This window comes from Hibiscus syriacus, unplaced genomic scaffold, assembly GCF_006381635.1.
Source record: "Hibiscus syriacus cultivar Baekdansim isolate YM2019G1 unplaced genomic scaffold, ASM638163v2 tig00110234_pilon, whole genome shotgun sequence".
NCBI lineage: Eukaryota > Viridiplantae > Streptophyta > Magnoliopsida > Malvales > Malvaceae > Hibiscus > Hibiscus syriacus.
Window position 1 is genome coordinate 1,458,535 of NW_024062639.1, and position 13,664 is coordinate 1,472,198.

The window sequence follows — 13,664 nt, forward strand, 5'->3', positions numbered from 1 at the left end:
CGTATAAAAAATTACTCAAAATATAAAACTAATTATTCATTCATTTTTAGGTTGTACTCTGGTTCCAAGCTTCGTCCTGATTAATCTGGACAGACGGGTCGTATACCTGGCTTTGTTGGTACATCTGGTCTTGGTGAGTGAGTCTCCCAACGAGATTTTCTGCATATACAATGACTCAAACCTGAGACCTTGCTTAAGTGATATCATGTTGCTTACTACTTGAACGAACCCGTAATTTTCTATTAAAACCTACTCTATTATGCGTGTATAATATATATAGATGTATGAGGAGGGCGCTTTCGTAATTTTCTTTTTTCTTTTTAATCTATTTGAGATTAGTATAAAATATTATATGTTAAAAAACAACTCTTTAACTTTTTTACATTAAACATTCACACTTATTATATTCTTGATGCTCAAGTCTAACTGCTTAAGGAAGAGCAACTATTTATTTATCACGAAACCCAATGATTTGTGCCGCATTCTTAATTTTGAATAATGAATAAAATATAATATTTTAGCCTCCAGTGCATATGAGTACGGCTGCTGGTGTATATATAAAGAAAGAAAAGTGGGCGAGGGAGGAAGATGAGAATTCTGAAAAGTTGAGAGATGGGCAATAGTTTAAGGTGTTGTTTGGCTTGTGTTCTTCCTTGTGGAGCTCTAGACCTCATCCGTATAGTCCATTTAAACGGCCACGTCGAAGAAATCACGCGACCGGTCACTGCCGGCGAGATCCTCCACGCCAACCCTAATCACATCTTAACCAGACCCAGCTCTCAAGGTGTTGCACGTAAAATTTCGATCATCTCTCCTGGATCCCAGCTCAAAAGAGGCGGCATTTACTTCTTGATCCCCAAATCTTCCTTACTATATGACGAGAAGAAAAAGAACCACTTACGCCATAAAAAGTCTTTCGGCAAGAGCAAAAAATGCGACCGTAATGAAGCTTCGGATTCCGACCGCTGTTCCCTACTAAACACCAGTATTTCAGAAACGAAGCGTTCAGGCCGCGATCACAGAGATTGTCGGAACAGTCGTGGACGAGTATGGCAGCTCATCTCGCTAGCATCTCCGAGGACTAACAATTTTTTCCGGTGACGGAATCTCTTCACAGATTCCATTTTGTGAATATAATTTACTTTTGCGAACTGGTGTAATAGTGGCAGATTCGTTTTGTCAAATTCAACACTGCTTTTGAATAATTTACAAATCATCAACCTTGTAAATTTGTCAGCAAAAGGTGTAATAAATATTTGATTGACTCTGCATCATTGATGTCCATAATTATTGGATTGATTACGTTTTATATTTCTTTTTATTGCAACCAGCACGATGAGCATAATTAGTTGATACTTAATCATTTTACAATTTTAAATATTTATATGTTTCTGGCATAACATATAGATATGGTTAAATTTTATATCTAACTTTAATTAATTAGTTGAACCAAATATAAAAACTATACGTTAAAGGCTAGCGCTGGATCTCGATGGGTTGGAGGAGGAGGTAGGCGTTTTGTTGGGAAGACGACGAGCTCATATCATTATATAGAAACACATTGTCTTTTAACTTATCGAAGAACCCCCAAAAAAATGAAAAATAATTAAATAACCGCATGATCTGTATTAATTGTACAAAAAATGGTACATGTATAATTAGTAATAATTGCAAAAACAAGCTGGAAAATGGCTGTATAATCTGATTGGTTGATTCGTCAAACACAAATCCAATTTCATGATTAGAAAAAATGTTTATATCCAGAGTTTCCATAATCGAGGCTCGTGCAAGCTTTGGCCATCAGTTCCCGACGGGAGAAGTAGGCAGATTTTCTCTGTATTAAGAATTTTATATTACAAACAAGAATAATATAATTACCGAATGCAAATTATTTAAACTGAAATCTGTATTAAACTAGAGTTTCGCCGTTTGTTTTCAGCTAATGATGCAAATGTCGACATGTTGTTGGGCCTTTAACTCACATGGATTGTGTGGAATCCATCTATTACGCGAGACACCTGATCGAAGGATGGTCATTTCACCGAATTCGAGTTTGGTTGAATTTTGAGAATTAAATTAGATTAGATTTTTATTTGAGATAAGAATATTTGATTTGGTTTGAAATAATAATATAATTATCTTTTTATATTTTCAAAGATAATTTCTGTAATATATTTTTATATTTTTAATTAACTTTTTTTTATCAAATAAAAATAATATATTTTTGGTAAACTATAACAAATACTAGCAAACTTTAGACGTTGAATCGTTTGTGTTATTGAAATTTTAATTTTTTAAATTATTTCACAAAACTTTGATTCTCGTTTCAATTATACCATTGAGTCATTAAACCATTAACGATATGGTGACACAGCTGACGTCGTAGACACACCAAAGTTGTTAAGGGTTAGTTTAGAGTTAGTTATCTTTAGCAGTTGATTATCTTTAATCTTGTATATAAATACATTTGTAATCTTATAAGCTTAATGCAAAAATAAGTGTCCAAACTATACCTAAAATTAACTTTTGGTGTCTAAAGATTTTTTTTGTTAAAAATAGGCGCCTAATGTTTTCTCCGTTACACTTTTAGGTGCCTACCGTTAGAAAATCGTTAAGTGACACGTGTCATGTTTATATTTTTTATTTTTCTAAAAAATAAAATATTATTTAAAAATATATATTTTTAAAAATCTAACCATGAAATTTATTACTTAATGGGATTTTTTAATGTTAAGCACCTAAAAGTACAATAGAGAAAATATTAGACATCTATTTTTAACGTAAAGTTCTTTAGACACCAGAAGTTAACTTTGAGTATAACTTGAGAACTTATTTTTATATTAAGTCTTTTTTATATAATAAGATGAAATATTTCCCACATAAATCTTATTAGTTTAACATAGTATCAGAAACCTTAGGTTTCAAACCCATGTTCCTATAAAATTTTGGGGTGAGTTTTAACTGCCTATTACCTCATTAACATATTATATTCTTTTGTCCCTAACTGGAAAACTCCTTAAGAAATGTTGTACAATAAACATCCCAATTTATTTCACCTAGAACTCTTTGATTGTTTATGTTATGCCATTACACCTAATCCATATGATAAATTCTGTCCTGGAGCGATTCCCTTTATTTTCATGGGGTATTTCAATACTCCAAAATGATACTATTGTTCAATTTCGATACCAAATAATTTCTTTGTTAATCGTTATTTCTACTTGATGAAAATATATTTCCCTTTAAATTCTCTCAAATATATTCCCTTTATTTCCATCTCAATCGAATATTCATGACTCTAAATTTTTTATTCTTAATCCAACTACTTCTTCTTTCAATCCTAATTTGGGCTTACCATTTACTACTAGTTCTTGTGATTCTAATTATGTTCCCCTTGTTTTAGCTGCTTTTTCACTGATCTCTATTTATTTCGTGTCTAATGACGACTCTTCTAATTCAGTAAGTATTCTTTCTCCTGAGTCTTCTGTTTCAGAACTGAATTTTAAAAAGTCTACTATAGTCCATAAGCCTCATTGATTATAAGATTATGATCTTTCTTGTCAACCTCCTACTTCTGAACAGTTTTCTCCACTTTACAACATATTCTATTGTGATCTTTCCTTTTCCACTCAATGTTTCTTTCTCGTACTACTACTTATTTTGAACCCAAATCATTTAAAGAAGCTTCTAAAAATATTGTGTTTAACATTTCAGCATTTTTAATAAATTTTAAGATTATATTTGATTCAATCATTCAAATATATAAATCCTTTTTGAAGTCAAAAATTCCATTTTACTCTTTACTTTATTGAAAAATTGATTAATATACTAGAAATAATTTTAAAACAATTTTACAAAGGGTTTCGATCTTTAATCGAGTCAAAAACATTTAAACACATTAGTATCGATACTATTCATATGGTATCGATGAAGTATCAACGCTAATAGCTTAAAATACACAACAATATTGATAATATCAATAACAATAGCAATACTCATTTGGTTTTGCATATTCTATTGAGCTATTTTGGTACCGATACTGTCAGTATCGATACCAATATATGTGGGAGTATCAATACTCCTCTTATGTTTTTGAGATTGTGAAAATCCAGTATACCATTTTGTTACCGATACTCATTTAGTATCGATACTACTTATAACAGTAGTATCGATACTACTTATAACAGTGATATCGATATTCTTTTTATTAGTACCAATACTCCCTTCTCCAATGGTTGTATTTTGATATTTAATACAAGTAGTAGTGATATTTCAAGCACGAGTACAGGTACTCAAGGCATCTAATCAACATTTATTGCAGAAAATTTCGTTTCTACAGATCTATTAACACCCACAACTACTCAAACAACTAGAATTGAATGAAGGGCGTTTAAAAACAAGATTTCAAGTGATATGTGAAGTCAAGAGATCACAAAGAAAGCCTAAGCAATCAAATAGAGTCAAATTCAAGTCAACATTCTTCAATATTTCTTTTAGTTTCATAGGACACTGTGTACCATCTTTGTATTCATTGTTTCAAGTGTTGTTTTTGTTTTTAAATTGCGCAAACACATTCCTAGTGAGATTTTTCTAAGTTTGCAATGTGTATTTTTCTCTTTGAGATAGTGTCTCAAGAATTTGGTGTATAATTCTTGAGGGAGTTGTATGGTTACAAATTATCCTCAAAGATTGCTACAAATTAGTGAATTTATGAAAATCCTTAGTGTGGATAGCTAAGGTAGTGGATTTAAACTTTTATTTAAAAAGTCGAACCACTCTAAAATTTGTTTGTCAAATTTTTCAATTTCTCTTTAAGCTTCCACCAAATTTTATTTTCTAATTCACCCCCTCTTTGCTATTTTATCCATTCTATTGACTTAAAATCCTAATTGGGCTGTTGCCATGAAAAAAGATATTATGCTTTGCAATATAATTGTACTTGATTCTCTAGGCAAGGTACCTATTGGCTGCAAATGAGTATATATAGGATCAAGAACAAGGCTTCTAGTGAAATTGAGAGATTTAAGGACAAATTAATGGCTAAGGGATATAATCAACAGGAATATGTTGATTTTGTTGATATTTTCCCCTGCTGCAAAGTTTATCACTATTCGATTTGTCCTTGCTATTGTGTCTATGCGTAACTCGTCTTTGTATCAAATTGATGTCCATAATACTTTTCTTCAAAGAGATTTAAATAAAGAAGTGTATATGCAACTTCTAGATTGTTTTTGTAACCAATGGGAGTCTCAGGTTTACAGGCTACAAAAATTGATATATAACCTGAAACAGGTTTCTAGAAAAATGGTATTTGAAGCTATCAGAAGCTTCCTTGCATGTTGGAAATGTCCAAAGTAAACATGATTTTTTTAGAAGGAGACAAGAAAACAAAATAGTTATTATGATTATCTACGTTGATGATTTACTTCTTACTGGAAATGGTGAAAGTATGACTAATGAGTTGAAGAGGACAATGAATTTGCATTTTAGAATGAAAGACTTACGAGAATTGAAGTATTTTCTTAGCATTGAGATCTTAAGGTCTAAAGAAGGTTTGTTGATGAGTCAAAGGAATGCCTTGGAATTAATATAAGATACATGTTTGAGTGGAGCAAAGTCTGCAGCTACTCCCATGGAGCAAAATTTGAGACTAACCACAACAGAGTTTGATAATAGTCTGCAGTTAAGGGTGAGTAAAATTCGACTTGACTCGAAAAATTGATTTTTTTTATTTCGAGTTAACTCAAATTATTAATTTGATTTTTGAGTTCGACTGGAGTTAAAATTTTATTCTAGTAACTCGAAAAACCAAAAATTTTGAATAAATATTTTGACAGATTTGTGATTTGGTCCCTGATTTCATGTTCCTTAATTCATTTTTCACTTTAAGTTGATTTTTTACCAAATTTGAACCACATGCTCCTAAACCATCATAAAATACATATGTACTTTTAAATCCATTTTTGGTAACAAATTGTTTTTCAATTTAGCCCCTTAATTTTATATCATTTCCATATATCTTCAATTCATCATTCATTTTAAGTATGCTTTTTGACCAAATTTAAACTATATGCTCCCCGAACACTATAGAATACCTATGTAACTTTAATTCTTATTTCTTACTAAAATATACTCTATCTTTTTAATCTAGTCCTCTAACTTTGTATTTTACTTAATTTAGTCTTTTGACTACAATTATTTACAAATTCTTTCTTCACATTAATTATTTGACTCATTTATACTCCCATTAATCTTTTATCCCCAAAATATCTTTTTTGAAATATAATATTGTAAACATATTTTACAATTTTAGATTGTATGTGATATACTAAATAACATTATAACTTGAAAAGAATATGATTTATATATATATATATATATAAGTAGCTAAAAACACAGAATAGGGAAGAAAGGGGTCGGTAAACAGGGATTCAAAAAATTCTGATATCAATCTAAGTTGATCTTTAACCAAGAAATCTATAAAACAAAAAAATTAAAGAAAAAGGGGGGTTTTGAATAATCAAGTAACTAAATAAATTAAATAAAATTAATTGAAAGCAATAAAAATAAGAAAAGTAAATTGTAGAAAAAGTAATGATAAGAAATAGACTACAGCTTCACTTTGCCTCAACCTGTCTCGATCACTAAAATATGTTTTACTTCGGATACTTGTGGTTACAATCTATAAGGTCCAACCCTTGTAACTTGCTCTTATCTCTGGTCAACTAATTTCCAAAGCCAAAACTTGAAATTTAGCCCTTGTTTGGATTAATATCGGCTATCGATATTAACACCAATGTTAGTTTAGGAACTAGAAAAGCACGTGCTCGGATTATGGTGTCTCGACAAGAATCAAACCCGATCTTGATTTCCCTTAGAAGACCACCGCTAAGTTTGTTCTTAGGGAATTGAACTTGCTACAAGCCAATTCTCCTCACCAACTATAGATCAACACTTCGATCAAGCCAACGCGCGCTTTTTGGATTGAAAGTGTTAAGATGTTTGAAGGAAGGTTGATTGCCTCCCCTTGTCTGCCAAAAATCAAGAAAAAAATCTGAAGATACGAATCGCTTCTGCAATTCTCACAAGAATGGATCGAGTCTTCATTTAGCCGTCAGCTAAAGAAAAGTTTAGCCAAGCATGGTAGAGATCATGCTTGGCGTGTAGAAAGAAAGAAGATGAAGAAGAAAAGCATTTTTATTAAACTGAAAACCTAAAACAAAAGAAAAAGCCAAAACCATTTCTATACTGAATTCTAAACTTGTACATCTTTCAAGCTTAACCCCTATAGGGTATTTATAGCTTTGAGTTAACCTAATGAAAATAAAATACTAACTCTTAAGAAAATTAAAAACACTTAATTCCTAATTCATAGTATCCTAAAAAACCTAATAATAAATAATTAAAATTCCATTTGAAGTTCTAAGCGAACAAAAATCCTAATTAAATAAATAATAAAATCTAAGATGTTTGAATTTAACTTCAACTTTTAATTCCTAAAGAATTGTGGTTCGCCTTGCATTTATCCTTTAATCTTGCTTACTGGATTAGATAATCAAAGTTTGTGCTTGGATAGATCTTCTAATTAGAGTTGGTGCCGACTTCTCCCAAAAAAATCTGTTTAATTTGCCTTTTAATTGTTGTTTCTTGGAAAATAGAGTCAAGCATAGATTCGAACATAAATAACCCAAATTAGCACAATAAAAGGAGGTAACGTAGATTAATTAATAACAAAATATTAACCAAATAAAAAATCATCAATATATATGTATATCTTATATGGTTAGAGAAAGTAAAAAAATTGGAATAAGTTCGTACTATAATACTATAAATAATTACAATTAAATTTTTAACAAAAAGTCAAAAAACTCGACTCGAAAAAATTTCAAGTTAGAGTCATAAGATATGACTCATCAACTCAAATAGCTTAAACTTTTTTTACTCGACTTGATTCGACTTTATCGAATGCTCACCCCTATCTGCAACAGTAAAGACTCATAGCTGAAAAGGTTAATGATGGCTAAGAAGATGTGGTTGATGAACTTCTTGTAGTAGAAAAAGGATTATTTCAAAGGCTGGTAGAAAGGCTCATTTACTTAACTCACACCATGCCAGACATTATGTATGTGGTCCATCACCTTAGTTAGCATGAGCCTAAAAGCTCAAAATTTGAAGCTACTTTGAGAGTTGTAAGATATATAAAAAAGGAGATTGGATAAAGAATAATGTTAGCAACAGAGGAGACTGTCAGCTAACAACATATTGTGATGTCGTGTAACCACTTATACCCAACCAAGAAAAAATAGGTCAAATCTAGAGAGTTATGTTGAAATTTATCCCTTACAAAATATGAGTTTGACTTAATTATTAAAAATTACAATTTAAAAACTTATAAACATTTTTAAATTTCAAATTCCCATATTTTATTAAAATTAATTATTAGATGAAAATCCAATATAAATAATAAATATTTAAAAACATGCATAAACAATTCCAAAATTAATTATAACGACCAATGTTCCAAATACATAAAACAATAATTATAGAAAAAACAATAGTCTGAAATGAGAAATTTGATTAAAGTTTCAATTTATGCGTAATAATTCTCAATATGGGATACAAAGTAATACTCTAAGTATTGGGTCACGTAAAATCGAGAATCTGAAAGAAAAAACTATGTGAGTGTAAGCTATTAAGTTTAGTGTGTCTCCAAAGTGCAAACAAACATAAGTTAAAACACAATCTAATTCAAATAGAAATATTCAAAATTTGATTAATATGCAAATGAATACATACACATACGCCTTCCACCGTTCAAAAAGTAGTATCCCCAGAACTAATTTATACATCACACCATCCGAATTAGGGTTCGCCACAAATGCAGGAGGCCACTGAATCCGAAGTGAAATTCACCCCGTCGAGTGAATACATTAAACTTCCCATTTCAATCCCAACCTAGTATGACATGGTAACATGATAAATATCCGAATTTTGATCTGACTCGAATGTAGAAATATTTACATAATTTCAAACTCTAATGCATAGCATAATGCCCAATTCCAAAAATGTACATGTGTCGCATAACATATTATTTCGAATTATATTTAATAAAGAAATAACATAGAACAATCATGCTTCAAATCAATTTTCAATCAGTCAAACAATTATCACAAAATAAATTTAGCACCAGATAGTGACACATCTCAACAAAATAACTAACAAAGATTGTGACGTCTCCCACGATCAGCTTTAAGAGTGGGTCAAACTAAATCAAATTACTAATATATTGAATCAACCAAAATAAATTACTCGAACTAACGTATTACACTATTACTCATTATCCAACGACGAGTCCCAATGGAAGCTATCGGTTAATCGATGACACTCACAGCCACTTAGTCGAGGGCTAAAAAGACCGAAAAAGACGGTAGAGTGGTCACAACTATCTAGGCTCAAAATTGATCGATTAAGCCTTCCACGTGAAGCCCCGACCACAACAAAGCCAAGAACGACCGTTGTAGACCCAGACGATGACGACACGAGAATTCGATGATTATTTTTTAATATGGTAATGGGAAAATTACTCATTTAGTCCCTGGACTTTAGGGTATTTATAAGATTAGTCCTTAAGCTTCAATAATAAATACCCTTACCCATTTAGCTTCAAAATCATCCCAAATCATTCTAGCTTTCTCCCAATACTAGAGAATTTAGAGAGTTTTCTTAAGAGTTGTTTTCTCCTTTTTATTAAGATAGAATTGTTATTATTTTCTCATTGTTAGATCGAGAGAAGTTGTAATTCCTATTTTTTTCATAGTGAAATTCTTCTACTGTTGCCCGTGGTTTTTACCTTATATTATTTAGAGGTTTTCCATGTAAAATTTGTGTCTTCTTTATCTTTATTTTTATTTTCTCAAATTATCAGTTGCGATTTTGTTCTATCCGATAGCCGTATTCCACAACAATTAGTATCAGAGTCAGATTATAGTGTGTAATATCTCCTTATTGTCTTTGTGGTTGCCACCAAAAGGTGGATCATCCAACATAAGAAAGTAAGAAGTTATTACCCATTCTTTGAAAGTTCTAGAGAACCATTCACGACAGTGAAATAGTGGAGCTATCCGTAATAGAAGATATGGCAACAAAATTTGATATTGAAAAGTTCAGTGGGAAAAATTTCTCATTGTGGAAATTGAAGATGAAGGTAATTCTGAGGAGATGAACTATTGTCAAGCATTGAGGAGAAGAAGACAACTAAGGAGATATGGGAACAAAAAAAATCCAGGAAATGCAAATTCTTAGAGTATGCTGATGGAGTAAAGGGGTATCGCTTGTGGGATCCCACTGCCCGCAAAGTGATCATCAGTAGGGATGTTATCTTTGTAGAAGATAAACTACAAAGAAAAGAAGAAGATGGTAGCGCTGAAAAGTAAAAGACTACACAGATACATGTGGAAAAGGAATTTGAGGAAGGAGATTCTTCTGAAGCAGAACCAACACATGATGAACAAGAACCAGAGAGTTCTGAAGCTCCAACAACTCTTCAACCAGATCGTGTGAGAAGACGTCCCAATTGGCACTCAGATTATGTTATATAAGGAAATATTTCACACTTCCTTTTAACAGAGGACAGTGAGCCATCAACATACCAGGAGGTAATAAACAGCTCAGATGCTTCACTGGGGATGATGACGATGCAAGAAGAAATTGAATCCCTTTATAAAAATAATACATGGGACCTTGTGCCACTACCAAAAGGAAAGAAGCCAATTGGTAATAAATAGATCTTTAAAATCAAGCGAAATGGTCACGATCAAGTTGAGAGGTATCATGCAAGACTGGTGGTCAAAGGATATGCTCAAAAAGAAGGTATTAATTTCAATGACATTTTTTCTCCTGTGGTTAGACTAACAACAATTCGAGTAGTCTTGACAATGTGTGCTACATTGAACTTACATCTAGAGTAGCTAGATGTTAAAACAGATTTTCTTCATGGAAATCTTAAAGAAGAGATTATATGCTCCAGCTTGAAGGTTTTGAAGAAAAAGAAAAGAAGAACTTGGTTTGCAGGTTGAAAAATCTCTGTACAGTCTAAAGCAGGCGTCGAGGTGTTGTTATAAAGATTTGATTCCTTCATTATGTGCCTTGGATACAACAGACTTAATGTAGACCCTTGTGCTTATTTCAAGAGGTTTGGTGATAACGATTTTGTTATATTGTTGTTGTATGTGGATAACATATTGGTTGCAGGACCCAACAAAGATCATATTGAAGAATTGAAGGTACAACTGGCTAGGGAATTTGAAATGAAGGACTTGGGATCAGCAAACAAGATTCTAGGGATGCAAATTCACCGAGACAGAAGTAAGATTTGGCTTTCACAAAAGAATTACTTGAAAAATATCTTGTCAAGATTCAACATGAAAGATTGTAAGCCAATTTCTACCCCTTTTCCTATTAACTTCAAATTATCCTCCTGTATGAGTCCTAGCAGTGAAGAAGAGATGATGAAGATGTCTCGAGTACCGTATGCATCGATAGTGGGAAGTTTAATGTTCGCTATAATATGCACAAGCAGTGGGAGTGGTTAGTTGGTACATGGTGAATCCAGTCAAAGAGCATTTGAATACAACAAAAAGGTACAAGGTAGAAAGAATGGTGTGAAAATATGATTGTTCCAATCAAATTTTCAAGTGGGAGATTGTTAAAAATTCAACAAGTTAGGCACCGAATGTGCAAATGGAAATTGTTGAAATTGTGGTGCACCAAATGTGCAAGTGGAAATTGTTGAAAGTTGCAACTTGATTTTGTTGAAAATATGGTAATGGGAAAATTGCTCATTTAGTCTTGGACTTTAGGGTATTTACAAGATTAGTCCTTAAGCTTAAACTATAAATACCCTAACCCATTTAGCTTCAAAATCATCCCAAATCATTCTAGCTTTCTCCCAATACTAGAGAATTTAGAGAGTTTTCTTGAGAGTTGTTTTCTCCTTTTTATTAAGATAGATTTGTTATTGTTTTCTCCTTGTTAGATCGAAAGAAGTTGTAATTCATATTTTCTCATAGTGAAATTCTTCTACCGTTACCCATGGTTTTTACCCTATATTATTTAAGGGTTTTCAACGTAAAATTTGTGTCTTCTTTATCTTCATTTTTATTTTCTCAAATTATTAGTTGCGATTTTGCTCTATTTGATAGCCATATTCTGCAACACGTTTGTCATGAGTGACTTGTCTTGGAGTGAACAACGGTGAAATGAGGGGAGCAATAATGCTGAACAAAGGAAAAATAAAGAAAGGGGGAAGGGTGTAGCAGGCAGTGGCTCGGGTTTTTAAACTTAAGGTTAGAGTTGTTGTTATAAAATAAATGGATAAATCACTAGGTTATCCTCCAATTCTCTTACGGTTTTTGAAATAGTTGTATCATTTTTAGTTTTTCAATTTGATCATCAAAATTGAATTAGGGATTTGAAAGAAAATCCTTAAATTTTAGGATTTTTTAATGAAAATCCTCAATTTCTAGGGTTTTGGATTTTGGAAAAAGTTGGGTGTTACATGCTGAATTAGCTTCTTGTCCCTAGACAAAAAATATATTATTGGTTTCTATAAATAGAAAAATTCTTTAGTTTCTTGGAAGTCAAAGAAACAAAACAACATTTCTATGTCTTCACTAAAGCTGAGTATAGATGAATGGTTGTTACTGTAACAAAAGTAGTCTAGTTAAGAGACTTATTGAAAGAACTTGGCTTGGACAGAAAACATTCTACAAAATTGTATTGTGACAGCAAATCAACCTTACAAATTGTTGCTAATCCAATTTTTCATGAGACAATCAAGCAAATCTAAATTGACTGTGACTTATAACAGAAAAAATTGATAAAAAGTGATACAAACAAAATATGTTTCATAAGCAAATTAGTTAGAAACATCATGACTAAGACCTTGGGAGTTCAACAACACTATTTTTTTATCCAAGTTGGTGGTTAAAAATATTTTTCAACCACCAATTTGAATGATAGTGTTAAAAATAAAAGAGTTGCTTTTTAGTTGGGTTAGTTTAAAGCTAGTTATTTTTAGCAGTTGATTATCATTAATTTTGTTTATAAATATATATGTAATCTTTTTATTGTTGTTATAATAAGATGAAATATTATTAGTTTAACAAAAACATCATCGTTTTAGTTGAAGAAAATGGTTAAAATTTTACAATTGAAGGGATTTGAAATATGTTCCATTGGAATCAAATACTAAAGCTTAACCATTAAGCTATACATGGAATATGTTTTTGAACCAATTATAGACTTGGATAAAATGCACAAAGCCAAAAGACAAGGTAAATCAAAAAAATTGAGACCAATAGCACATAGAATGGTTAGTGGTGTGGGATATAGGAGAGACCTTTATACCCGATCAACAACTAATTTAGATAATTGATATGACAATTTTCAAAAAATTATATGTCACGGTTTATCGGTTATGGCAATGGGTATCTATTATCTAAGATGGATTAAGTCCAAGTGATACATTAGGAAAAGGGAAAAACGTCCATCAATGCAATATTGTCCTCTCCTCACATTAATTAGAGAAGAGGAAATAATTCTGCCTCGTCCTTATCAATATCTCCTGGATCTCGTAGTCTACACAATTATTGCCATCGATTTCA

At 31.6% G+C, this 13,664-nt stretch overlaps 1 protein-coding gene across 1 annotated transcript; it reads left to right on the plus strand.

The window, feature by feature from the left end:
- Positions 1 to 612: 612 nt before the first annotated feature.
- On the plus strand, positions 613 to 1,101 carry LOC120114542. The gene has a single exon (XM_039135408.1). It carries the CDS (start codon positions 613 to 615, stop codon positions 1,099 to 1,101), a length of 489 nt encoding a protein of 162 aa, XP_038991339.1.
- The last annotated feature ends 12,563 nt before the right edge of the window (positions 1,102 to 13,664 follow it).